Raw genomic sequence first — 26,242 nt, forward strand, 5'->3', positions numbered from 1 at the left:
GACGATGCTTTTCGTTAAAGAAAAGGTGAGCTGTGAAACCAAAGATGACTAATCTTAATAAACAAACTCTTATTTTAGACAATTCTGAACAAAAGTTATTGGCAGGCTAATGGTTGCTCTTCAGTTCGTCATGTCTTTGTCTATCACCTTACAAGTGAAAGTGTCTGACTTTGCTCTCTGATTGCATCAGTGCATTTCAGCAAGCCCATATTTCTTTTCTTTTTTTCCCCTTTCTTTATCAATTGTTTCAGAACAGCAGAGAAAACGGCACATATTCACACTTTCAGCAACACCTCCCGAGTGTGCATACTCACCCACTTGGAAAAGCATACACACACATACACACAGCCCGCAACACGTTCATGCCACATTCATGCACTTCTTTGTAGACAACATCAAGCAGCTAATGTGGTGATTCTTTGAATTCCTTGTAGAGTCTCTGTGTATTCAGTCGCCCACTAAGACTTATATAACCAGTGAGTACATGGTATTTTCACTTAATGATCAAACATTTCTCCACTTGGTAATATGATTGTTTTATTAAACTCTGGACTAAACAGCGCTCATTTCTTTTTCTTGATTTTTCTACAAAAACTAGAAGATAAAATAAATATCTTCCTCAACCATTTCTGCATTCTGTGGGAAATAAGGCCTAATAATTGTTATTGTTATGTACTCATTCTGGCATTCCTACACATGGTGGTGTTTATTTTTAATGAATTTATTAAATATTCTTAAACTGGATAAAATTATTTGGTTTCTTTGTGGAATCCTTGATGTTTGTGTGTAAATCCTCACTGTTTGGGTCAAATTTAACACAGGTTGACATTTGACAGCAGTAAATATGACCCAAAAAAAGAAAACAGGTACAGGTGCTACATGGAGGCTGGATTTTAGATGCACAAGAAAAATCTTAGTTTTAGGGAATCTTCAAACTGTGAAACAGTACATATCATATCTGTGTGTATTTTTTGTGGGACAGTAGTGACAGAGTTGAAGAGGGACCTTGAGACTGTCTGTATTTCCACCTAATTTCTTCAGGAAATGAAGAAGCCTCTTGGGTGAAATGTCTTCATGACATGAAGAAGTCAGCTCGCTCCTAAAATGACCATGACTTGGATGACTGAGACACAGACAATGTTACTTGTAGTAAAAAAGTGATTTTTGTGGTCAACAAGACCAGGAACATGTCATAGAAATGTAGGAAATTCTCAAAATAATGAAATACGAATCATTTTTTTTAAACTCCAATTAAAACAGAGATCAAAAGAGGGATTGTAGGAGTTTCCTACCACTGCTTTGAATGCAGTAACTAGTTTGCAGTAAGCATTTTTTTTTAAGTTTTGTGCTTTGTTATAATAATCTAGATATGGATAATTATGCAATCTTATTATAAGGTTGATTTTTATGATGAAAGTGTCTGTCTAAATAGTTATGCATGATTACATAATAAATACAACACTTTCACAATGTTTTTCCCAGTTTTACCTCAAATAATTTATATTTAAATCATTATGTTTTAATAGGTAAGAGAGGCCATGGCATTGCATCATAATGTAGATTTTACAAACACTAATTTACAAGAAATGAGTGTAAATTTTAAAAAAAACCACTATCTCTTCTATGAAACCTTTTTTAAGGATTAATCATCCATTTATTAACGTCAGTTAGGCTAGTCATACATTTTGTATAGATTTGTATTTAAAAGGTCAGTATAGACATTCATTATGAGGGAATCGTTGGTTAAAAATTGGCAAAAACAAAAAACAAAAAAAAATTGTTCTCCTCATTGATTCTTAGTTGGTGTTGTCTGAACTCACATCTCATCCTAAAATTGCTTTCCATTTCAAACGAAGTCAGTCAGTCAGGAATCACAAATCAGTTTATTTCCAAAAAATTAAAAGTTACTTTTCTAAAACCTACTCTTTTGACAAAATGGAATTTTTCTTCCATTTTGTCAAAAACCCTCATTATTGGATGAATTACAGAGGAGTGCTGTTGCACCTCTCTAAACCTTTTAATTTAAGAACTGGTACATCTGGTCTTCTCTCATGCAGGTAATCCATGACTGGGTTGTTGTAAGCAAGCTGAGCAAACTCCGTGTGTTTGTTGCAAGAGGTTGTACTTGGAGATATTGGTGCTTCTTCTTCCTCTTGTCTGTCTTCACAAGAGAAGCTGCAGCAGAGAACTGTTTTGGCAATTAGGTGGTCCAGTGGTTTGAGAGAGTGCATCCATTTGGGCAGGAAGTCCCAGTTCTTGAGCTTGTTTGGCAGGTGATGGGGGCTGCGGGACTGCATTACATTCACCATGGTAATGAAGATGGTTACACCCAAGAAAGGAGCCCCAACTCCAGCCATCACCTGCCAACCAGCCAGTGAGAGGCCCAGCACCAGTGATGGAAGCAACAGGAAGCAGAGGAGTAGGTACAAGATTGCAAACCAGCGGTACTTGGCAGTGCGCTCACCGAGAACACGAGCCATCCTTATCGGTAGACGCATGAATGGGAAAGGATACCACAACAGAATGCCAAAAACATTGAAGAAAAGGTGACACAGAGCAATCTAGAAGACAAGAGACCTAATAATTAAGAATTCAAATGCTTAATGTGTATTGATGTCAACTCAAAGTCATACCAGTAGAAAGCGTCTACTGATTTCTTATAATGTCACACTGATATCATAAATATATTCCAATTATGCAACGCAGCTTTCATGAGTAGCTTATTGTAACACTACATTACAAAATACCTCACACTGCGGAGTCTACAGCCTAGCCATAGCTTGCTATGTTTTGGTTACATGTTTCAAACGGCTACCATATGTTAGGCAAAAAGAGGGTTATTTTGGCAGTATATGGCTGATTTTGATTACTTATACAAAGCTCAGATTCAGCAGGTTATGGCCATGAAGTCAAAACACAGCAAATACAAAGCAAAATCAAAGTTTTCAGTTTAAACATGTGATGTTTGTTTTGTTTTAAATTACATTTTCCACAGCAACCCTCTGGAAATTTTTGTTGTTATTATTATTATTATTATTATTATTATCATTATCATTATCATTATCATTATCATTATCATTATCATTATCATTATCATTTTCATTATCATTATCATCATCATTATTATTATTATATGTCCTTTGTATCCAGAAAAACAAACAAAACCTACCTGTATGGCAGCAGCAAGTTTGTTCCCAGGACTGGCCAAAGCTGCCAGCAGGGCTGTGGCAGTTGTGCCAATGTTGGACCCAAGAGTGAGAGGATAGGCTCGCTCCAAACTGATTACACCAATACCTGATGAAGATGACAAAGCCAAATGCTGTAAAGCATATCGTATTGGTTTACCAGAAAATATAATTAGTGTTTTGTTCCTGTTGAAATATTTATAGAGCACCACTAAGCTATACGGAGAGTTCTTAAGATGTTTTGTGACAAATACAAATGCCATCTATGATAGATCTCAGAAATTAGCCCTGTTTATATACTAGCAGTAATAACCCAATAAGTTATGAAAATTGTTCTCCAGGTGGCGTAATACTTATTGAGATAGTCGAAGGGAAACATCGCAGATATAAAGAAAGAAAGATATTTTTGTACGTGCCATTTGAGAACACCAGATAGTATTTTAATTTTTTAAAGAAATCCTTCTCATAAAGGTTAAACTACATCTTTGGCTGATAGGATGATTAGTGACTGCCAAAAGAAGGTCACAACTGAAAGCTGAAGACATTTATATAAGTAAAGCAAGTAAATAAAAATTGTACTCATAAAGCACCAAAATTCCACAACAAAAATGCTAAAAATATAAAGACAAAAAGCTTTAGCTGCCTTTAGAAAGAAACCAGTTGTCAGGCTAAGAGGAAAGCATTCCAGAGTCTATGGAGGCCATTGCCGTGAACTCTCCCATATGGAAAAGAAATAGTAAAAACATATATGATTTACTCAAGAAAGTGGCCACTTTCATGAGTAAATCATATATAAATCATATAAGGCTTACATGATTTACTCATGAAAGTAGCCACTTTCTCATTACTTTCATATATTTTTTTAGTAAGTATACAAAACATACAAGTTTTATTATATAATTTTTCAAGGGATCTTATATGTGTTTTCACTCTTGTATGCTTTTCATACAAGTTTCATACAAGACAGATAAAAACTTTATAAGATTTATATATATGTTTTCCATATGGGCTTTTTTTTATAGTTCTCTGTCTAGTATGATGGACAGCCAGCAGGTCCTCAAGGACCCCCAAGATGTATGGATGTAAATGTTCAGTGATCTATGCTGTCGCTTGTTCATGTAGTGCTCTAAAAGTCAAAAACAAAATCTTGGTAGTCAGTGGACACTGAATTTACTTGAAAGCCGGAAATGAATGAGCATCAGATTGATATGTAAGTCTCATAGTGGCATTCTGAACAATCTGCCAAGAATGCAAAAAAGCTTTGTTAAAGCAAGCAAATAATAAATTAAAATAATCCAGAAGGTATGAATAAGAATTTGGAATTTAGTGCATGAGACAATAGAACTCAACTTCACAACATTTCTTATCTGAAAAAACAAGAGCAAACCAGAGATTTAATGCGACTCAAGGGTTACCAAAGCTTCTCACAGAAGACTTAGCAAAAAGGGAAAAGAACCTAGAATTACCCTTACCCTGACCACAAATCTGTTAGGGCTTCTGTTGTCTCATAAAATTGAAGGAAACAGTCTGCTGTCCAACTTTTAACAGTCTATGGACAAGATGCGCAACTAGGTAACTAGGAAATATCTTGGGGCTATATATATGTATATAGATAGATAGGTAGATAGATATAACTGAAACCTTGTGGCATACCACAGGAAAGACAAGTAGAAGATAAATGAATTTAAGCAGCCACAGAGGTAATAACATGGCTAATTAAACAAAATTAAACAAATTAAACAGCAATACAGCAAACCTTTCGTTCCTTTATTAATAGTTTATCAGGATAACCATAAACATGTGGATAGAGGTTGCGGTGTTAGAATTTATATTGTAGAGAAACCACTGGCCTTGGGGGGGAGAGTGCAGTTTATGGCAAGAACACAACAGTAATTCTTATGTGTTGTTATCAGTGGAGTTCTCTCTGTATGTGTCCCCTGTTGTGACAACTGAAAAACAAAGTTGTGTAAAAACTTTACACTGGTACACTGTTCTGGCATATTTGTGGATAAAAAGTAATTTTCAGCAGTTCCTCAATCTTAAAAAAACAAACACTGCTCAGTTTTAACCTCTCCTAAACCTCTCTTGCAACATGTATTTCATGCATACCTTTATTTGTTTATTGGAAAGTTTGTTTCAGTAAGTTTCAGTGGTTAGAGTGTCTTTGGTTGCATCTAATTCAAGCTCCACTGATGGGAGTTCCACTTGGAGGAAATACTACAAATGTGTCGTCTATTAACACCACTGTTAGAAGGTTTATTTTTAAAGGGTTTTTTCTCAGTTGTATGGACAATGTTCTGCTTTTTCACTATTCTGGCCATTCAAAAAGCTTTGGCCACTTTCAAAAACCTCTGAACTGTGATTTTATTCCTCCACACCCACTTAAAAGGAAAGGTATGTAAAAAGTCAGCAATTAACAAGCTGCTTGTTCCTGACCTCCAAAATGGTCAAAATGACGGAAGTTAAAGTAATAGGTCTGCCATGAAATGCTGGTATTTTTATAAAATGTTTTAGATTTCCTTCTATACACTTTAATCTATTCACAGTATGGCATAAGCTCTGTGATGTAATTGAAGGCTAAAACATGACAGATATCGAGGTGATTGGTTTCATGAGAAAGACAATCTGATGGGGGGACAGGTGTGGGCAATTGAGGGTGAGGGGGAGACACTAAAAAGAGTTAAAAGTGGGTCATTGGGGAGTTAAAGGCTGTGCTGTGTGGTCCGGAGGGATGGTAGTATCCACTGCTGTTTAGAGTCAGTGGCAATGAAGACAGTTAGTTATTCCACTGTTAGGAAGGGCGATCTGTTGCCTCCTGAAGACATTTAAGACCAGTAAGGTTGCCTGTATTGCTCTCCTGTTGTCTAACACTGTATCTCCATGATACCCAAGCTATATATTATGTGTATGTGCTTTAATATGTGGGAAAGGTCGATAGCCAGGAATGTAATTTAGCAGGAGGGACAACTTTAAAGTTTCTATTATATTGCATGGGTTAATTGCAGGTCTGTTCATGTGGGTGGCTTGGCTTTTGGAGTGATTTGCCATGTGTAAGTATCCTGTATAACTGTTTGTGTGGGTTGCAGCAGCACTAACTTACAGGAAATTATTGATTGTTCTGGAAAATGTTAATATCTTCTCATGGGGAAAAAATGTCTGAGTACTATGAAACATTAATTGTTTATAATAAATAGCATGTTGCCACCCAGACAAAACTTCCACATTATTGCTGCATATGAGGCGTCAAGTCAAAACTGGAGGCAAACAAATCCGTTTTTTCCTGCATCAAAGCCTCAAAGAATGTCTTCAGACTGTTACATCTCCTTTTGTATGATCTGCGAATCTCTGAGCAAAGAGTGGACAAAGGGACATTACGTAACCTTCCTGATATATTTTTGAGCCAGAGACAGTTATTGCGCCAGGGTTAGGGTGACACTGACTTAGGCAGGATTCACTTGAAAATGAAACTGACACCAATGCAACAGCCACTTACTGAAAACACGTGTTTTTATTGTCATAATCTGTCCTTCAGTTGCTTCATGGTGACTCAAGGTTTTTTGTGTCAAGTTAGTGAGGTGAGGATTATTTTATGTGCCATCTATAGGAAATTTAGTGATGATCACTGGAAAACATTCATGTCCCCATTCTAGGATTGATCATTTTCTTTATAGCGTTAGTCATGCCGTTCCTCAGCACTTAATTTAGCAAGCTGCTCCTACAAGGTTAAAGCTGATCACCAACAATAAAGCATTTTTTACATATTTTAAGTATACTCTATTTATAAAGTATGACCAAATACAATTATATCATCCAATTAAACCAAACAAGTGGCTCATTGTAGGTCAGCATGAGTGAGATAAACCTAAACAATCTCTGTAGAAGGAGACAATTTAAGAGTGGCCTGTTCCAACAAATCAAATGGAAGTTTAGAGTTTCATAGGCCAAGCCTCTTATTATAGGAGCTTTGTAAGAGGATTTGTGGGCACTGCTGGCCCTCTCCATTAGCTGGCAGAGTAAAGGAAGCTTTTTCAATAGAATATGGCCTGTAAATATGCATGGATTTTGACCCTTGAATGACCTTTAACTATCTGCTAAAGCATTTTGTAAACTCTGTTCTCAAAGACAGACAGATAGATAGATAGATAGATAGATAGATAGATAGATAGATAGATAGATAGATAGATAGATAGATAGATAGATACCAATATTGAACAAATTAATTGTGATTTTTGCCTATAATCATGCAGCCCGAATTGATTGAGGCGACTAAAGTTAAAAAAGAATAAACAGATAAAATCCACGAAGCTTGGCAAAGATTTGTGCACATGGTGTGCAGACTTTGACATTCAAAAGAGCAAAAACATACATCACTCACCTATAAGAGGAGTCATGGCTGAAGTAAAGACAGAGCTACTCTGCACCACAAATGTCACACCTGCACCCACAAACATGGCGATGTATCCTGCCAGCCACCCAAATGGATAGGGAAGGTCTGCAGTGATGCACAAGAGAAACTTGAATCATTTTTAACTTTAAAGAATAAAGTGCTTACATTTTCCATGTAACCCCCTTCAGTTAAAAATCTATGTTAAAAACTAAAATGTCAGTTCTACACTCATCTGCCCGTTGATGCTAAAACTAAGAAGAATTGCTGATCAAAGGCAGTCATAAACACCTACCAGGACCCTGAAAGCTCATTCTGAGAACTCCCTCTTATGGGTTAACAAGGCAAGGAAACATGCATATTTGGAGCTGGCCAATATGAGCTGGAAGTTTCACTTGAGCTCTGAAGCTTTTCAAATCAAGAAGTCAGGCAGGGCTTCAATAAACTCTCAAATGATTTTTGTGTGAATTTTGTAAGGCTTCACAACATCCCTCACACATATAAAACAAATAATTATAATATACTGACACATAATAAGAATTAAAAAAATAAAATAAAAAAAGCTTAAATTCACCATTGTGTTTAGCATTTCAGTACCATGGACAGCTCACAATGCTTGCCCAGATTGCTGATGGTGTTTCTCAAAAATTCATCAGCAATCTGGGCGAAAATTTGCACTTCCAATCTGCACTTCTCTTGATAGAGATTTTGGTCATTACTGAATTGAACACGATCCATGTGCATATGTAAATTTGCCCATTGTTAGTATATCCCTGCAGAGGTTTCCACTCCCATTGCACCTTTTCCAAGTGCCTTCTCACACCAGTTTCTTCCAGCTTAGTTACACTGGCCTTTTCTCCTTTAGTAACTGTAGCAGTTTAACCTGGTTATTATGAGTGTTGGAAAGTACATCTTCATGCAATCACATTACATTTTTATGTGATGCAATAATGGAATGTATTAGTGTGTTAATTTCAGTAATAACATTGCAGTAACAGTTATATTGGTTCTCACTTTATAAAGAGGTGGGTGGAAAGAGAGAAAAGAGCATTTTTTTCAACTACAGTCAGCTTTTCTGCTGTGAGGGGGAAATGGTGTTGCACCTGCAACCTTTGTCACTAGGAAATATAGATGTAATTTTATTTTTCTTCTAGCTTTTTAGCTTCCATTTCAACCTGTAAATGCTTTTGCAGTACAGTCTCAGTGGTGAGGTCCTCTGTGGCCAAGTTTTCACCTTTCTTTTGATTCAAATTTAAACACTAAAAGAAAGATCTCATCTCATGAGTAGGATAGAGAAGTACTTTCTCCAAATAACATAAGGCATTCGTTTAAAAAATAACAAGTATTGTGTAATACATTACTTTTTTGAGAACTTTAGCAACACTGGTTGATGTTTTGCTGTTTGTTCAGTACAGTGACTTCCTGGAGCTACACATAGCACTAAGTAATACAAATAACACACGATGGGTTATCTGTATTACTTAGTGCTGATGGGTTGATGGGTTTATCCTGGCTCAAGAGTTGGCAGTTCATCTTGTGATCGGAAGGTTGCCGGTTCGAGCCCCGGCTCGGACAGTCTCGGTCGTTGTGTCCTTGGGCAAGACGCTTCACCTACCGCCTGCTGGTGATGGCCAGAGGGGCCGATGGCGCAATATGGCAGCCTTGCTTCTGTCAGTCTGCCTCAGGGCAGCTGTGGCTACAACTGTGGTTTGCCTTCCACCAGTGTGTGAATGAATAGTGGAATCGTAAAGTGCTTTGAGGATCTTGAAAAGCGCTATATAAATGCAATCCATTATTTGTTTCCTAACAAGTCAAGATATTCATTTTTTATTTATTCATTTGGTAGCTCAAATTTAGACTAACCTGTGTTGATGACTTTATGGATGGCCTTTGCTACTTGGCCTTTAAGAAGAGAGTTGAGCAGTTTTGACTAGAAGCAGCAAACATGTGCACAGGACAGCCAGCGAGGTGGCGAGTAGGATGAGGCCCACTGTGAGGTCTGACATCTCAGCAGATGCAAACAAATGTCTACCTACAAAGAAAGCCACAATAACAGGATATTTGACTGCATTTATACCTTACCAAATGAGTTGAGACACTATGGAAAGTGACAAAACTTGAAGTTCAATTTACCACCATTTAGTTTGCCATATTTTTTGATAATGTTCTCTTACTGTTTAGTTATACTTGTATCGACTGTTTTGCTATGTAAATAAAAATTTCTTGAGAAGACAAGTTCAGTTTTGGCCTTCTCTTGTTGAAATAAGGGAAGCCTTTTATCCAGAACACACTGCTTGTATTCCAACATTATGGCATTATGTTAACTTCTTTGGATATGAGGTTGTACAGATTGGTTCCGGCTTACTATATGATTGATTCAGATTCAGATAGGACTTTAGGTTAACTTACACTTCACGTGTGTTTGCAAGTCATGGCTGGAGTCACAGCTTTCAGTGCTCACGTTGTGATGAGACTATGGATTTATGGATAGATAAAAGAAAGAAAGAAAGACATTAGCCAGGCCATTTTTACTGGCATCAGTGACAAGCTCCATTTGGCGCCAGTACACAGTGACACAGTATGGTAAATGGCCTGTATTTGTATAGTGCTTTACTAGTCCCTAAGGACCCCAAAGCGCTTTACACAACCAGTCATCCACCCATTCACACACACATTCACACACTGGTGATGGCAAGCTACATTGTAGCCATAGCCACCCTAGGGCGCACTGATAGAGGCGAGGCTGCCTGGCGCCACCGGGCCCTCTGTCACCACCAGTAGGCAAAGAAGTGTCTTGCCCAAGGACACAACGACCGAGACTGTCCAAGCAGGGGCTCGAACCGGCAACCTTCCGATTACAAGGCGAACTCCCAAATCTTGAGCCACGATCGCCCCACGATGTGAAGGAGACAGGGCTAGAGATGAGACATTACCATAACAAGGTTGGTCTGGCACCATTCTTTCACCAAGCTCCTGTTCCTCATGCCCTCCTTCCCCATGGCGATCCCTGTGATCACACACTTGTCCAGCTGAGGGTGAAAGAAGATGTACATTCATTTTTCACCACAATTTTTTTGTTTTGTTTTGTTTTTTTTGCTTGGCAGCTGAATTGCTGATCGAGTTTATCAGTTTTCAGCAGTGACCTCAGCTAACGAGTTAGATGATACATGAGATGGTTTTGAGGTGACATTTTTCACTATTTACTTGAAAACATGTTCCAGATATTTCTAAATATGACGTGCATCATTATTTTATACTTTACTTTTTCATGATGTTGAAATAACCTTACCATTGTTTTGCTGTGTAGTGTCAAGTTCAGGCATTATAAGTAGAAGAAAAATTGTGATAAGCCAAATTTTAACGGGTTGCTGATGACCCGACTCTACACCCCTACAAAGCTTAATCAGAATTTATTTGAAGATTTTTGAGTTATGGTGTTTCGACAGAGACACCCATCAATTATGTGCTCAGAATTGCCTTCTACCATGTTGTGTTTAATCTATTTCTTACATTTTGGTTTCTGTGATGTTTGGTTTTGGACAGAAAAAGAAAATAAATATAAATTACAAATAAATCACAACATTGCTGACCTGTTACTAAGCTGAGATCATAGAGGGCTGCAGTCCAATGAAGGGGCTTAGTAAACAGTAAATTAGAAAAAATGGCGTCTGATGGTTTTACCTGTATGATAAGCTTGGTGACTGGCTCCGTGATGACCTTGAGTAGCTCGGGTGCTTCCTCCCCTGGCTCGAGCCTCAGAGTGGTGACCAGCAGGTGAGACAGCCGAGTCATGAACCCGCTCGCCACCTCCAGGGGCAACAGAACCAGGACTGACAGCCAGTTGAAGCAGTCATGGATTGTTGCTCCGGCAAAAGCACTATCGTGGATCACAGTCATTTTCTGTGTTAGCTATCCAGGAGCATCATAAACTACTCAGAGTGATTGCTTGTTAATCTCCTTTTCACAGCTCAACTTTTGCTTTTTTGGTCTTTGGCAGTGATGTAATGGGGCACTGGTTACTGGTATAGGATTAGTGTGGACTGGTGCCATTATTATAGTGTGAAGCTGCAGCTACAGCTGCTGATGCTTTCTCATCATCCTCCTCTACTTTCTCCTCTGCTCTCTTAACACTTTTTCCCTCTTCCCTCCATCTAACCACTTATCCACTTCACTTTTCCATTTCAGTGTCTTCTTGCCTCAACCCCCACCCTATTCTACCTCCACTCTCCTCCTCGGTCTTGCTGTGTTTTGTCACTCACCGTTGAAACTCGGTTCGTTCTGCCGCTTGCATCATGGCCACTATGGTGTTTGTAACCGAAGTCCCAATATTGGTCCCCATGATGACTGGAACAGCCGACCTGACTTCTAAAACTATGAGATGAGGCGAAAATGAAGAAGCATGTTACAAAAAAAACTAAACATTGTAAATGCATAAACACCATTGCAAATGGTAATGCATCATATATATATATATATATATATATATATATATATATATACATAATTACAGAAAATGGCCTTGTACTGTTTTGATGCAACATGTGTTTTAATGGAAATGAGAGGTGATTGTAATTCTAGGCTAAGTGAGACGGCTTTGGAGATGGGTTATTTCTGAATACGCCTTTAATGGCGATGACCCAGAGGGCAGACGTCAGGAAGACAAACATTTATGCCTTTCCATATCTTTCAGTCTCCAGTAATTACCTCTAATCATCTTCATGGCTCTCTTATTTAAAACAAATCTTTGGAAGCAGAGCAGCAACTCCTGCATACTGATGTAATTCACTTTAACTACCCAGAGCAAAAGTGGAAGACCTACATGCAAAAGCCTGGACATTTTCTTGTAACCTTACCACATAATGGTCTTACACAAGGCTGACTGAGATGATGAGACATTACCCAGAGTAAGAAAGGTTGGATTTGATTGCCCCTCTAATCTTGCTTCACCCTGTCAGACTACACTTATTTTACATCATTTTTACAAATTGCAACTGCAGTACTGGAATCTCGAAATGGGTCTCAGTTAGCGTCTTGAGCCACCTCTCATTTATTTATATTTTGCAAGGAAAATAGAAAATGGGTGCAGTGTTTAATTGAAACATGCAAATATACACATATAAGGCAAAAACAGAGTTTTTGGGCTCTGGGCTTTGGAATAGTTCTCTGGGCTCTTGCAGGACATTTAAAGCTCTTCTTTGGATGTTGGTCTGTCATGATGTTCTCAGACTGCTTCAATAATGTTGAGTTGGATCAAAATCAACAATACTTTGTTTATTATTGCATCAGTTTTAAAAAAAAAAGATCTCCATCAGCCCCAAACCATCACATAGCATTTACTGTGTTTTAATCTCGATCTTTGTGCTTCTCTCCTGACCTCATCTGGATATAATGATGAGGATTTGAACCAAAAATGTCAAATTTGGATTAATTACTCCGTACGAGCTGTTGCCACTCATTTTTAGTCCAGTTCTTGTGTAATCTTGCATACCTCAGCCTTTTCTGCTTGTTTTCCTTTCTTCTGAAATGGCTTCTTGACAGCCACCCTTCCACTGAGACCATTACTGATGAGGCATCATTGAACAGTAGCTGGATCAGGTGAAGGGCCAGATGCATCTCTCGGGTCCTGTGTCAGATCTTTGATTGATTACATTCCTATTTCTTAAGGCCATGATTTTCAGATACTGTTTGTCTGCTGTATATAGGTTTGTTTTTTTTTTAGGTCTGCCTTCTTCTTTTGTCCTTCACGTGTCCAGGTTACTCAATTTTTAAGGACACACTGAGTTTTCAGCTAACAGCTCTTTGGAAACTACTTTGTTGGCAGAAAACTACTATTTTATCCTGTCCAGCTGTATTATCTTTGGCATTTTTTGTTTTTTGTGGATTCAAAAATGAAAAGAACAAATGTTTTTGCGACAGTCTGTAACAAAGTGCAATTTGTTTCTTTCTATTTGCGTAGACATAACACTGGTTCACCCCTTCAGTTAGGTGGTGTTTTTTAAACTTGAATGATTCATAGGTCAGTGTTCAGTGGTTCAAAAAAATGTCCTTTTGAGAACAGTCAGGTATGGGGACTGACCTGAAAGTAAGTGAAAAGTCAATGAAATGCTTTGAGAGACCTTCAGAAAGCCTGGAGAACTATTGCTCAAGACCACATGTAGATCTTTGGAATCAAAATGTAATGACATGAGGGGCAACTCAAGACTTGTGTACAGTACTATACATTAATCATTCTTTCATTATACAAGTTTGAAAACTGACATAAACATCTAAATAGTGGAAAGCTAAAAATAAAATAAAATAAAAGCAACAACGGTGCATTAATCTGCAGCCAAAAGTAGCACGCAACAAATAAATCATTTACAATAGACTTTCCTAGCACTTTCAGGAGATTAATAAACCCATGAATGTGAGTTATGGAGCGAAAAGTTAGCACAATGCTCGTTTTAATATTTTTCAAGGGGTTGTTTAGATGCTAGATGACAGGAAACATCACACTGTTCATCTGCTAGTTTAGTTAGTGGAGAAATGTGTGCAAGCAAATCTTCCTGTTCTCTGAAGAACAATCCTCTGGTATAGTTTGTTAATGTAACCCAAACTTTATTTGCTAATTTAATCCTTAATGCCAAATAACAAACCGATCATAATGGATTCAACCCTCCACAGGGAATACGGGTTGTTATAGGACTTTGAGGCAGAAAATTTCGATTTGAACTATAGACTGCAAATTGATTTTGCTGCCAATAAGGCGCCATGGGGGTGTTATTTTCTCTGGTTTTATTGCTACGGTAATGGATTTTGTTTTCTGTTTATTAACTTATCTATATATGCAAAATAATAACCTGCAGAGACATAAGCCTACTGTGCAGACAGTACAATAAACACACACGCGCACACACCTGAATTCTGGCACTCACACATTTGCACATGCGTTTATGTGCCTACTCACGTCCGGAGGCCACCAGACTGACTACAATGGAGGTGGAGGTTGATGAGCTCTGAACCAGCACAGTAACCAAGATCCCCACCACGAGCCCTGCCACGGGGTTAGACAGCACTGCATTGTCCTGGAAAATGTCCCCTGCCACTTTACCTGGTTAGATATGCCGCCCACATACACAGAAACACACACATAAAAAAATACCAGTCTTAGGAATCACAAGGTTGCCAAGAGCAATGTTAAACAAAAATCAAACTGTTTGTTTCCCCAATTTCAAGAAGGTCACAGATCAAACTCGGCAGTAAATTATACAGCAGCAGGGCCCAGTAGGATGGTGTGAACTGGTGCTCGGTGACTCACTTATTTGTCAAATATCAACAGACTGAGTCACTATGAACCTGCTGATGGGGCAGTGAGGGTCAGAGCGCTTACCCCCTGCTAACTGGAAGGCAGAGCTCAGAGTGTCCAAGGAGCAAACAAAGAGGAAGAGGAGGAGGAAGAGGAGAGGGATCTTGGATAGATTGATAAGGACCTTCTTGATCTTGTTTGGACTCGCTGCTGAGGTCTGAGGAGATCTGTCTGGAGAAAACAGCAAAGAGACGGTTAGACTGAAATCTTTTTTTAAGGGATTTTATCTGATGAAACAAAACGGCAGCATGTTTTTGGCCACTGCTCGACTCTCTGATAGCTGTGTCCTCTCACATGTAGAGATAGAAGCCATCTGACAAAGTACATTCATAACCCATATGCAGCCAAACACTGCTGAGTGAGAGGCCACATGATCCCACTGGCACTGTGTGTCTCCTGAGCATGTCCTTATCTAATGAGCCTGTGACTCGCTTCTGCTGTTGTAATTTACCGCCTCAAAGAGGTTAAACCTGCTGCCAGCGTGGGAGATGTATGTGTCACTCTCCTCTTTATGCCTCTCTTGTACCTTTCTCCCCGGGGAATGTGCCTGCCTCCATCAGTGAGGGTTTGTCGGAGTGGTGATTGGTATGTTGGTTACAGCCCTCAAAGCTGCCAGTGAGGTCAAGGGTGGAGCCGATGCCAGACTCCCTGTCCTCCTCTGCCAGTGGGAGTTTGGGATGTGAGGGGAGCTGAGCCGAGTGTATTCTCACCCCTGGTAGCAGAAGAGGAGTCAGGCAATTCAAAGACATAAAACAAGAATGGTGGGAATTTAAACTAATGAGTTACCACTGAAGCCGAGCTCCGTGCTCCGTCCAGAGGACACTATGGTTATAGATCGAGAGGACATGGCGCTGTGAGTGCTGTGTGGAGATATGCAAGCAATTAAAATCGCAGGATGTTACCACCGTGGAGGGAACAGATCTGATAGTGGATGTATTTATCAGCCACCTGCAGCAGTAAGAAAAAGAAGCCAACAGAGACCAACAAGTGTGTATATGAGCCCATCTCTCACAGAGGTACAGGGATCAACAGACAAGCAATTAGAAGAGAGCGAAGGCAGCCCACGTGGTTATGTAATTGGCAGCTATCCGTGATGTGAGGTCAGGCGTCTCACCTCCCAAACAACTAAACAACCTCATCAGATCATGAAGAACACATTAGGATCCGTGTAGCTTATCCTGTCTTCCATTTCCTACAGCTGCGAGCCAGCTCTTCAAGGGACTCTCCAGCATCTATAGAGCAAGTCTCTTCAAAGGGTTTCATGCTCTTGATTTGAAGAGATCCCCCCCCCACCCCACCCCCCCAAACCCCCACCCCCATCCCACCCTTCTTTTTTTTCTGTCTTCCACTTCGGGGACTCCAGTGGAGGAGGGAGTACCAATGTCTCTTAAAAGCAAAGAGGATGGAAGTAATTACAGCAGCCGAAATTACAGTAATTACAGTCACTGCATCATCCTCACCGCGCGTGTCATCCTGCTGCAGGTTTCAGATGCGCGCGGGAGGCCTGCGTTAACATATGTACATCTGTCTGTATGTGGGAGAAACAGCCCACTGCAGCAGGATAAACTCTGAATGTATCTGAGCTGATTTTGTGAGCGTGTGTACTGAATGTTATCCTCTAATCTAACTGCCCCGTTCGTCTGTTTGTCAGTCTGCCACCGTTCCCGTCTCAGCTCTTGTGCCTTTACGTGCAAGTTTGTGTTTAAGGCTGTCTCTGTGACTCACATGGATAATTTCTCAATTAGTGTTGCTGCAATTTTGTTTTGCTTTGTAGAAAAATGCAGGCTTTTCTCAAGAATTTAGCCAATGTTGTCAGTGTGAGTCAGCTTACTTGGCAAGATTTTCTAAAAGTATGTATGAGACATCGAAATAAAAGCTGGAATTTAAAAAAAAAAAAAGTGTATATAGTAAAATAGTGTTGCCTCTTACCTTGTCCAAAGGCTTAGGTGTTGCTCATGACCCCGCTAAAGGAAGGTATCAAACTGAAGACTAAAACATCTTTAAATAGACCGAGTGTGGAGGTATCAGGGGGGAAACATCTACGTGATCTCTCGGTTATTAACTTGCTCTCTCATCAGAGACAGCATTGTTAATCAGTTACACAATGTCTTAAGTTAATGATGCATAGGTCTTAAATGCCTGTTGTGTATTAGGTAATAAATGATGTTTGTTCAGCCAGCTATTTTCACCTGATTTGGGCCCCAGATAAAGATTGCAAGATGAAGTGGCCTGTTTGATGTGATTTATCAGCCCTTCTCACTTGAGGTTTTTAGGTAGAAATGCAGGAGAAACCTGACATCTAGTGGCGTGTTTTAGATAAACCTGGGAGATTGCTCCTGTTTTCTTAAGTCCGCTCACATTCTCATGCGGCTGTTTCCATCACATTTCGTAGTCTTGGCAAAGATTAAAGCCGGGGTATTAAATGATCACTTCTTCCACGAGATAAGTCAGTGGAAGTATTTCAGACACGCAAAGCGTAATCTGTTTGACTTGTACAGAATGTTCAGGTACTTAGGTACTTTGCCAGCACTCAGCATCAAGCCTGTTTTGATTGGAAATAGACTATCAAGGAGATTTTCTGAGAGCCTCTTGACACGCATGCACCACTATCCACACGCAGCGCCCGCCTGTGTTGTTGTGGGGGTAATTGTTAATGATTAGTGCAGCCGCGGTTCTGTCATATCAGCAGTGCTCTCAACCAAATCTCCCAAGCCTGCTGATGCCAGACTTGCATCTATGAACTTAATAAACCCTTTAGACTAAGTTGTTGCTTTCCAATCTGTTATGAGATCTGGGAGCCTGAGAGAAATAACAGCCTTGTTGTTTTTCAGGGAGCTGGGTTTGCTGCTGTAGGTGGCAACTGGAGGAGAAATCCTTGAGATTTGGAGCAGAATTATACAGAGAGAGAAAAAAAAAACGAAGCACAGATGTACCAGCGCACATGGACGCGCGCGCGCGCACACACACACATGTAATCACGTAAACACACACTGAGCAGCTCTAGAGCTCTTTGGTTAAAAAAGACTCCACGTTGCAGTTAATCCCATCTCCAGATGTGCGAGTCACAGGGTGGCTGCTGCTACTGCACAGCATGCCGAACCAGACGGGGGCTAAATTCTGCCACGCAAGGCGTCCTGCTTGGTTTATCTAATATTAAAAAATAAATAAAGCAAAGCCTCTGGGGTTTTTAACAAAGGGGCCCATAACACTATGAACAAAACGTCAGTTAATTATCTCTACACAGGTGTGTGTCTTATTCTAAAGACTCTGTTCTTGTTTTGACTGGCTAGGTGACACTAATCAGCACAAGTCATTCAGATTAATACTAATCTCTTTTACCTTGATCACTGTTGTCATCTACATGAAGGGAGTAATGACGCTTTGAGAAAAAGAAAAAGCACTCTGATATTTTATATAGATCTGTGTGTTTTTCATGTCTGTTGTTAACACAAGAGCTAAAATCTTAACTGGAGCTTCACATTCACAGAACTGAAACAATCAGACTCAAATAATCAACTCGATTTCAGGATTTGAGCACCTAAGCTGCTGGTTTAGGAACAAGCGTCAATCCTGCCACATGTACGGCCTCCGTTTCAGATTATGCGATTCCCAAAGTGGTTGCTGCAGCCCCCTAGTGGGTGCTGAAGTTAGGCCTGCAGGCTTGCTGGCCAAGGAGGCGCATTTTACAATTAAAAACAAAAAGCAATCACAACTATTAAAATAAAACCCATGGAATTTAAATGACTTCTTATCGTAGGTGGCAGACGTAAAGCTCATAAGAGAGAATCGGCTTTAACGAGCAAATCAATCAACAGAACTTCAACAAGCAAATCAAAATAAATCACCGAGAAGAAAATACTCCATCGTAGTTTCATGCAGTAATCAGAGTTATGATTAAAGGATTGCGTGGGTGGCAGAAGGTTGCCAGATTTCAAATTGGGCTTTGGACCTTGCAAGTTTGTAAAAAAAAACAAAAAAAAACTGCAGGAGACGTTGCAGGGTGAAAAGAACATTTGAAACTAATGATACATATATTTATGTGTGATGAAGCAGCTCTTCCGTCCTTAAACATCAGCACCTTTATTTATTTTTATTTAAAAATACACTGAGACTGCCATTGAATGCATCGATGGGATAATCTTACATATTATTGGGTGATTTCATAAAGATTTCGATTTTAAGCTGTGCTTCTTTCATCCTCTGCTGCACACCATCATCTATCTGTATTGTTTCCGACAGCCTTATTATTTGGCAGTTGGCTTAGTGGAGGTTAGTAAACACAGATTCACTCAGCAACATCACTTTATTGTTACTACACATTCAGGTGGCATGTATACACCACTCACAGTACAATGAAACAATATCATCACAGGTGTCCTTTTGTTCACATACATGTTGTTTCAGCGGTAGGGTGAATTTGTGTGTGTGTGTGTGTGTGTGTGTGTGTGTGTGTGTGTGTGTGTGTGTGTGTGTGTGTGTGTGTGTGTGTGTGTGTTTTAGTCCAATTCTCTCATTTTAATCAATTCACGGCTTGCATTTTTTTCATATACTATTCTGCATGTTCCGCTGTGTACATCTGCACATTTTATGTCTCAGGTTTATGATGATGTAGCTTTATGGCATCTTTTTTTGGCTTTGTTCATCATTTCAGTTCTTCGCTGGAGGATGGCGGTGTCTCAGAGCCATCAGGACATTCCTGCAACAAATAAAAATAAAACTCTGGTTTTAAACATAGCTTTAGGCTTTAATGCCAATACAGTAGAACAGTGATACATCTCACCTTCACTCTCTCCAGCTCTGGTCTGCCTGGGAGTGATTTTTGTGAGGAAAAGGCCTGTGAGGAAAGACAGTTAGGTTGACTCATAGGGTGAGGGAAGAAATAGTGTGCTAGGGTGAACATCAGGCTGCTGCAGGCTCACCTTCTTTGACTGCTGTACCTCCTCTGTGGACTTAGACCTATTTTTCATGTGTTTCTGAGGAGAGGTGCTGGTGGGACACTAGGCAGAGGGAAGGGTCGCATTAGACGGCAAATGATTAAAATTTAGTGTATCAGAGTATCGGGTTCTTAAGTACCTCATTTGTCTTCTGCTCCATGGCTGACTTGAAAGTTTTTCCTCAGAAGTTCGGGGCTGTGGGGACTTAGGATGGATCACTCTGTTTTTCTTGCAAACTTTGGCTGTGCAACTAAAAGGTTAGGAGAAAAAACGAGAGAAACTTTCAAAAAGCGTGACTGCACGCAACAACAACAGACAAGGGAAAGTCATTAATATATCCAGTAAAATGCAAACAATTAATCTTGCCCTAAGCGGTCTGATCCACTGCAAGAGATCCAAGTGGAGCAAGAGAGTGTGCAGTTATGAGCTCTTCTCACTAGAGGGTGTCTCTGACTCAGAGATACACTACTGCAGATTTCAGTGTCCTGTTGTTTGTTTTTAGCTTTGGGATTCACTAGAAGCAAAAATTATGACTGATTACAGGTTAGCTTGGCTCAATTTTCTCTACTGGCAAAACAGGCATACTTTAAAAAAAAAGGAGCGGTGGGGGGGAAGAAGGGGTGGTAATTCTTCTGACCTTGTTTGATTATACATAAATCCACCAAATATTTTTTTTTAAATTGTATTTCAGTATATAAACATTGCTTGTTGGAGCCCTAACGGTTGACATAACAGAAGCTCAACTTTAGCTCAGAGGATGAAAGCAAAACAGCAAGTCACAGCAAATAAAATCGTGAAAAGGACTGCTCTGAACAAGGACACACACAGTTACTCAAACAGTGATTCCTCGAGAACTGAAAGACCACAGAGAACACTAGGCAACAGTCACAGCCAGGGCCACAGCTGGAGTCATGAGCCCTGTTGGCTGAGGGACAAAACACCACTGGGTCTGGTTCAGTGAACAAGAGACTTTTTTTCCCTTTCTTTTTTTAACAGTCCATCAGCCTCCCTTTTGATGTCTGCTTCTCTCTGTCAGGCACAGATTCTAATGGTGTGAAGGGGTGGTTCAGTGCTGCTGTTCAAAAAGAAGAAATAAAATATGTCATAGGTATTTCAAACAAAAGACTTGAGCTTAAAAGCTCTTGGTTGAACATGGGAACCAACATTATTGAAAGCGGAAACTTTAAAATTAGGAAGTTATTGTAGTTTTCTGATGCTTTTGTCTACATCCTGCAGAGAATAGCAGAAACACCATCTAAGTGGATCTATCACTTTTGCCAGTATTTTTTTTTTCTGGCTCTTTTTCCTATGATTTGCCATTTGTTCTGTCTCTCTGTCCTCTATTCTCCTTCCCCTCCCCCCCAACCAGTCACCGCAGATGGGTGTCCCACCCTGAGCCTGGTTCTGCTGAAGGTCTGTTCCTGTTAATAGGGAGTTTTTCCTTCCCACTGTCACCAGGTGCTTGCTCGGAGGAGGTTGTGTAATTCTTGGGGTTTCTTTAATATTGTAGGGTCTTTACCTTATAATATAAATGAACTTGAGGTGACTGCTGTTGTGAATGAATAGTATAAAAATAACTGTAAATTGAATTAATAATGTAATTTGGCATATTGCAACCTAATAAATATGAAAAATGATGTGATAGTAACAGAAATAACTTCATATCCTTGATGTTTCTACATTAAAAAAATACCTGTTTCTAAATCCTGATTGGTGCAGAGACATATGCAACATTACCATTATGTAACTGAGGCAACTGAGTCATTTCACAAAAAGCTGTGTTTTTTTTCAGAGCCTTTAAAGCGTCAATCATTGCTGAGTTTTCAAAATGTAGCACATCTAACAGACAGCTTATCTCTTTCCAAGATGCATGGAATTACAATTTACTTATTACTTACTGATGAGGCTAGAATGCCAAACACACACACACACACACACATATATATATATACACATATACACACATATATACATATACACACATATATACATACACACTCTGACTGAAGTCAAACAGTCTACTATTCTGGGCTCCAGTTCTGCCTAAGCTTACAGGAAGCATTTAGCCCAGGGCTCATAAAGAATGAATAGGAAATGATCAACGGGAGCGCACTCACTCGCTGTGATGGCTGACATCATGGTGGCATCACTTTTGATGCTGCAGGGAACTCTGGTACAAAGTCCTACCTGAAGTGGAATATATGTGATATTCAGTGAGGCCAGAAATACTCCACTTGGTCAGTACCAGTGGAGTTTCTGCTTTCTTTTATACAAGTTCCATTACCGCAGAACATGTATGTTTGTTCGGTAGGTACAGCCAGGAGGGATGATGAACTCTCTGCACTTACTTTAAAATGTGCATTATAGTCCTTTGAGGGACAGCTGAGGATAATCTGAGGCTTGATGGCAGGGCAGGCATTCAAAGAGTCCTGAGTGCTCTTTCTGACCAACTCGCTGAAGGAAATGACCTAAATGTGAATGATTTGCTTGCTTGCCTCACTCTGTCAACCCCTGCTTTCCTCTGTTACCGTCTTTTCATCTTTGTGTAGAAGAGAAATTCTTCCACTGCAGACGAAGCCAAGAAGTGGAGGATCGTATAGGTTAGACTGAGGCGGGTGGAAGTCCGGCTCCTTTGTAGCAGAGATAAAAACCCCTGTGGCTTTTAGAAACACTTCGCCAACGATTAGTCCACATGAGCAACAATCAAGGTGGCACATCGAAATCATCACGTCTCTTTTTTTGATATAGATAAAAAGAAATGTACATGCATAAAGCTTTTACATGCCCCTACAGACGGGAGCATACACATGCAAAGCAATCTTTACCATTTAAAGCTACTGAATAAGTTTTGTTCTGCAGGGATGAACAAACAGACTCAATTTGAGATGCAGCAGAAGGAAAAAGATAAGGCAGAAAAGTTTAATGACTACGTAGCCTTTACGATCCTTAATAAACGCTGCTGTTCACATCTGCGTTACGTAAGAAGCAAATCTATTCCGGAGGTTTGAATCCATAACCCTGAAAGAACCTCACACAGAGCCTATCTTTGCGTCCGGGTCAACACTAATTAACTCCCTAACTGAGAAACAGAACATGACAAGAGCTCCTTAAGCATAAGTTTCCTGTGGATGTGTGTTCTGCCTCTACACTGTCACTCCTGCCTTCTTCCTGCTCAACCTAAAGGTCTGCCAAATCACTCCCTCCTGGAAACACAATAAGAAGTCATTAGTTTCATTCGCTGATTTAGTCAAACAGTGATGACACTGGATGCCTGTATCGCTTCAGCCATGTGTTGATGGTTTCAAGTCTTTTGGGAGGAATTCAAACCAGGAGTTAAAAATCAGTGTCTGACATTTCTCAGCCACCACACAAGTGTCTGCAAACATGCTGATCGCAAATCTTCACGTGGCCAGGATTTGTGTAATAAAATGGGCTGTTTTACCACAGACAACACACAGCGAGATGGCTGGAGCACCAAGGTCAGCATGTGAGCAGTGATGGAAGAGAGCACATGAAAATGGCTCAGTGTCAAGGACATTATGCCGTGTAATTGATGATGATGTGCTGTCTGTTTTGTCACACTCAGGTGGGACATGCACACATCCCAACTACACCCAGCTGGATGTATTAAGTCAGTAGCTGACCAGCACAACTGCCCTCTGTCGGAATCACAGCTGAGCCATGTGTATCTCACCTGATACCCGAGTCATGGTTATGACTCCATAATCTTTTCATTCTTAACCCACTGAAGACTGATTGAAGACTGCCCTTCAACTGTGCACAATCTTTCAATCCACATTAATGTGCCTGCATCGATCGGCTGGACAGGTTTTGTTTTACAGCACTTACACATATTTTGCAGGACTCTCTAAGGCGGTGTGAGCTCCCATTAGAAGAACTATTTTAGAAATCCAGAACCTGCTTGTTATTCATCCAGATGTACAATGGACATGAAGCTTAGCTCAAACTGAAAGCTGTAAACAACAAAACAGAGACAAGACAGAGCGCTAGCACAGTCTGAATGAAAACGTGCTTTTCCATGAATGAGGAAATGAAGGAGGCACAGTACTTTTCATCAAGCACAGTAAAGCACTGAGTGACAGAAGGGAGTGGAGGATGAATGATGCGGGTGATGGAAAGAGGAGAAAAAAAGGCACCCACATCTACTGACTGAACGAGCCCTGCAATCATCGCAAATGAGACAAATGAAATGCCTGGGGTTAATTCATACACTCACCTCCTTCCCTCTCTTTTCTCCTCTCAGTACAGTAGGCGTGCAGTGGAGTAAATGACACTCCTCATCTCACTGCTGCTATGGTGTCTGTGAGAGTACACCCCTCTCTGCCCATTCATAGCTCCGCCGACGCACCACTCACGGATGGAGTCAGTAGCCAGCCAGCCAGCTCCCCCCCCTCCCCCCTCACACACGCACATCCAAGACTACCACCAGGCGTGTCACTCAAAGCTCTGTGTGCTAATGTCTCCAGGCTGGCAGTGGGAAGCTGTGGGTGTGACAGACAGGTATTGTACACTGCACATCAATGCTGACGTCCACAGCTCTCATCATTACTTTAGGTTATTTCAATGACAATCACATTATACCAGATGATGATGCATGTAAGATGGCTTGACTGAGATACTTTCAAAACGTACTCTGAAATATGCATAATGCTGACATCATTCATGTTGATGAGACCATCTATGACTCATCCAGATTGTTTTGTAACCCATACAATAGCCAAATACAACAGGAAGCCACCTTCCAGCAACAAGTCTGCAGACAGATTAAGCTGGTCATTGGCCACAGAACCAACTTAAAGAGCCAATCATAGCATTGCAGTGCTGTGATTGGTTCTTTTTAAAAAAAAAAAAAAAAAAAAAAAAAAAAGAAAAAGAAAAAGGACATCATTATGTGACAGCATTTTCGAAGAGCTTTCCTTTAACCAAGATACACCAGAAGACTCAAGAATGAATAATGTAATCAATGCTAGTTACATGTGTAAAGACTTGCTTTACCCTGTATGAATCACACAGTTGGTCCACAGGGGTTGTGGGGTCTGACTGCACTGCATATAAAACCCAATCACGTAGCATTTCTCAAGCCAGAAACTGACCTCAGTGATTCATCACCCCCCCCCAAAAAAAATAAATAAATAAATAAATGCAGACAGACAGGATAACAATTTCTTATAAAACACTTTAATTTTTTTTCAATACACCCTGTGGATTATCGTTAGAATCATTGCAACCATTTCATTTTTATTATCACATTACTCATTTAATGAACTAGATCTGTAGTCTGAGATGTAGAGAACAGGAATACAGGACATGACCAGGGCTTTGCAAAGTGCAGTCACAGCAAACATAGGGATAATTTAAAAAAATAAAAATAAAAAAAGGGAAGAGAAAAAAAAAAAAAAAAAAAAAAAAAAAAAAAAAAAAAAAACACAACACACCTAAAGCATGCAACACACAAATTTAAAAAGAATATATTAAATAATAAATCTGCATCAAATATTCCATGCATGTTGAAGCAAAGAAACCGTGCAAAAACATTGAAACCCATTTTGGACAGTCACTCCTTCCTGTGCTTAGTTTAAAGAAAACATTACTGCAAAGTAGGGCTGTGAAAAAACAGAAGAAATGTGAACGATATATCAAAATCTGTACAGTATTACAAATCAGGGGATGAATAAAATGTATACTAAAACATTTAGTTTCAGGGTGACATTCTGACCTATAACTTTTTCATATAAGGTTGAATTAATCATTTCATAGCAAACATTTTCCCCATAAGGATGTGTAGTGTTTTAGAACGACACCATAAATGCTTGCCATGATCTGCCTTATTTACAAATTGGCTTAAAAGAAGGTCATTCAAAAGTATAGAGCAGCGTGTGGTAGCACACCGCTTTCTCAGAGCTTATACTGCGAACAATTAGAAAAAAGTGCTATAGGACTAATTTTTTCTTGCATTAATTTTCTTAAATTAATCATATCACAGTTTTGTGAAATGTTCGTCGTAGTTTTTTTGATCACATCTTCGTTCATCCAACACATGATTGTCTTTCAAACTGTTGTTTCCCTCATGTCTGGGGATTTCGATTTAGCAGAGTCGGGGGCTTCCTTCGCTGCTTCGGCTGAATTTTCAGCTGAATTCTTATCCTCAGATTTTGCTTTGGAGTCAGTAGTGGAAGAGCTGGCTATACTGGGATCCTCTGGTTCCTGCACCTGCTCTGTGGGCAGCTGGAGGAAGGAAGGAACCTCCAGCTGCTCTTTGGTGAGAAGACCTCGCTGATCATCTACCCTGGAGTTCTGAGCCCTCGTCAGCATGTCCAGGAACCCTGGCATGGACAAATCATTGTTATTGTTGCCCTCTTGTTCTGATAATCAG

At 39.9% G+C, this 26,242-nt stretch overlaps 1 protein-coding gene and 1 long non-coding RNA gene across 2 annotated transcripts; both read right to left on the reverse strand.

The window, feature by feature from the left end:
* Window positions 1–1,635: 1,635 nt before the first annotated feature.
* On the reverse strand, window positions 1,636–16,868 carry LOC146582620 (sodium-dependent phosphate transport protein 2A-like). The gene is given in 14 exon segments (XM_085248485.1): window positions 1,636–2,561; window positions 3,170–3,294; window positions 7,561–7,677; window positions 9,433–9,496; window positions 9,498–9,601; window positions 9,979–10,042; window positions 10,503–10,598; window positions 11,251–11,446; window positions 11,829–11,940; window positions 14,516–14,659; window positions 14,939–15,085; window positions 15,441–15,626; window positions 15,701–15,774; window positions 16,844–16,868. Coding segments are annotated over 13 exon segments (1,995 nt in total). The 5' UTR covers window positions 15,762–15,774; window positions 16,844–16,868; the 3' UTR covers window positions 1,636–1,982.
* Window positions 16,869–19,198: 2,330 nt separating this feature from the next.
* On the reverse strand, window positions 19,199–24,248 carry LOC146582621 (uncharacterized). Its single transcript, XR_014888349.1, has 5 exons — window positions 24,086–24,248; window positions 19,988–20,098; window positions 19,834–19,911; window positions 19,695–19,748; window positions 19,199–19,610 (listed from the first exon to the last, which is right to left on the reverse strand). It is a non-coding gene; the product is annotated as an uncharacterized LOC146582621 (long non-coding RNA).
* Window positions 24,249–26,242: the final 1,994 nt, after the last annotated feature.

Source organism: Mchenga conophoros, linkage group LG2, assembly GCF_057382185.1.
Source record: "Mchenga conophoros isolate Kocher_MC1m ecotype Shallow Benthic linkage group LG2, M_conophoros_male_GT1.1, whole genome shotgun sequence".
In the NCBI taxonomy this organism is placed as follows: domain Eukaryota; kingdom Metazoa; phylum Chordata; class Actinopteri; order Cichliformes; family Cichlidae; genus Mchenga; species Mchenga conophoros.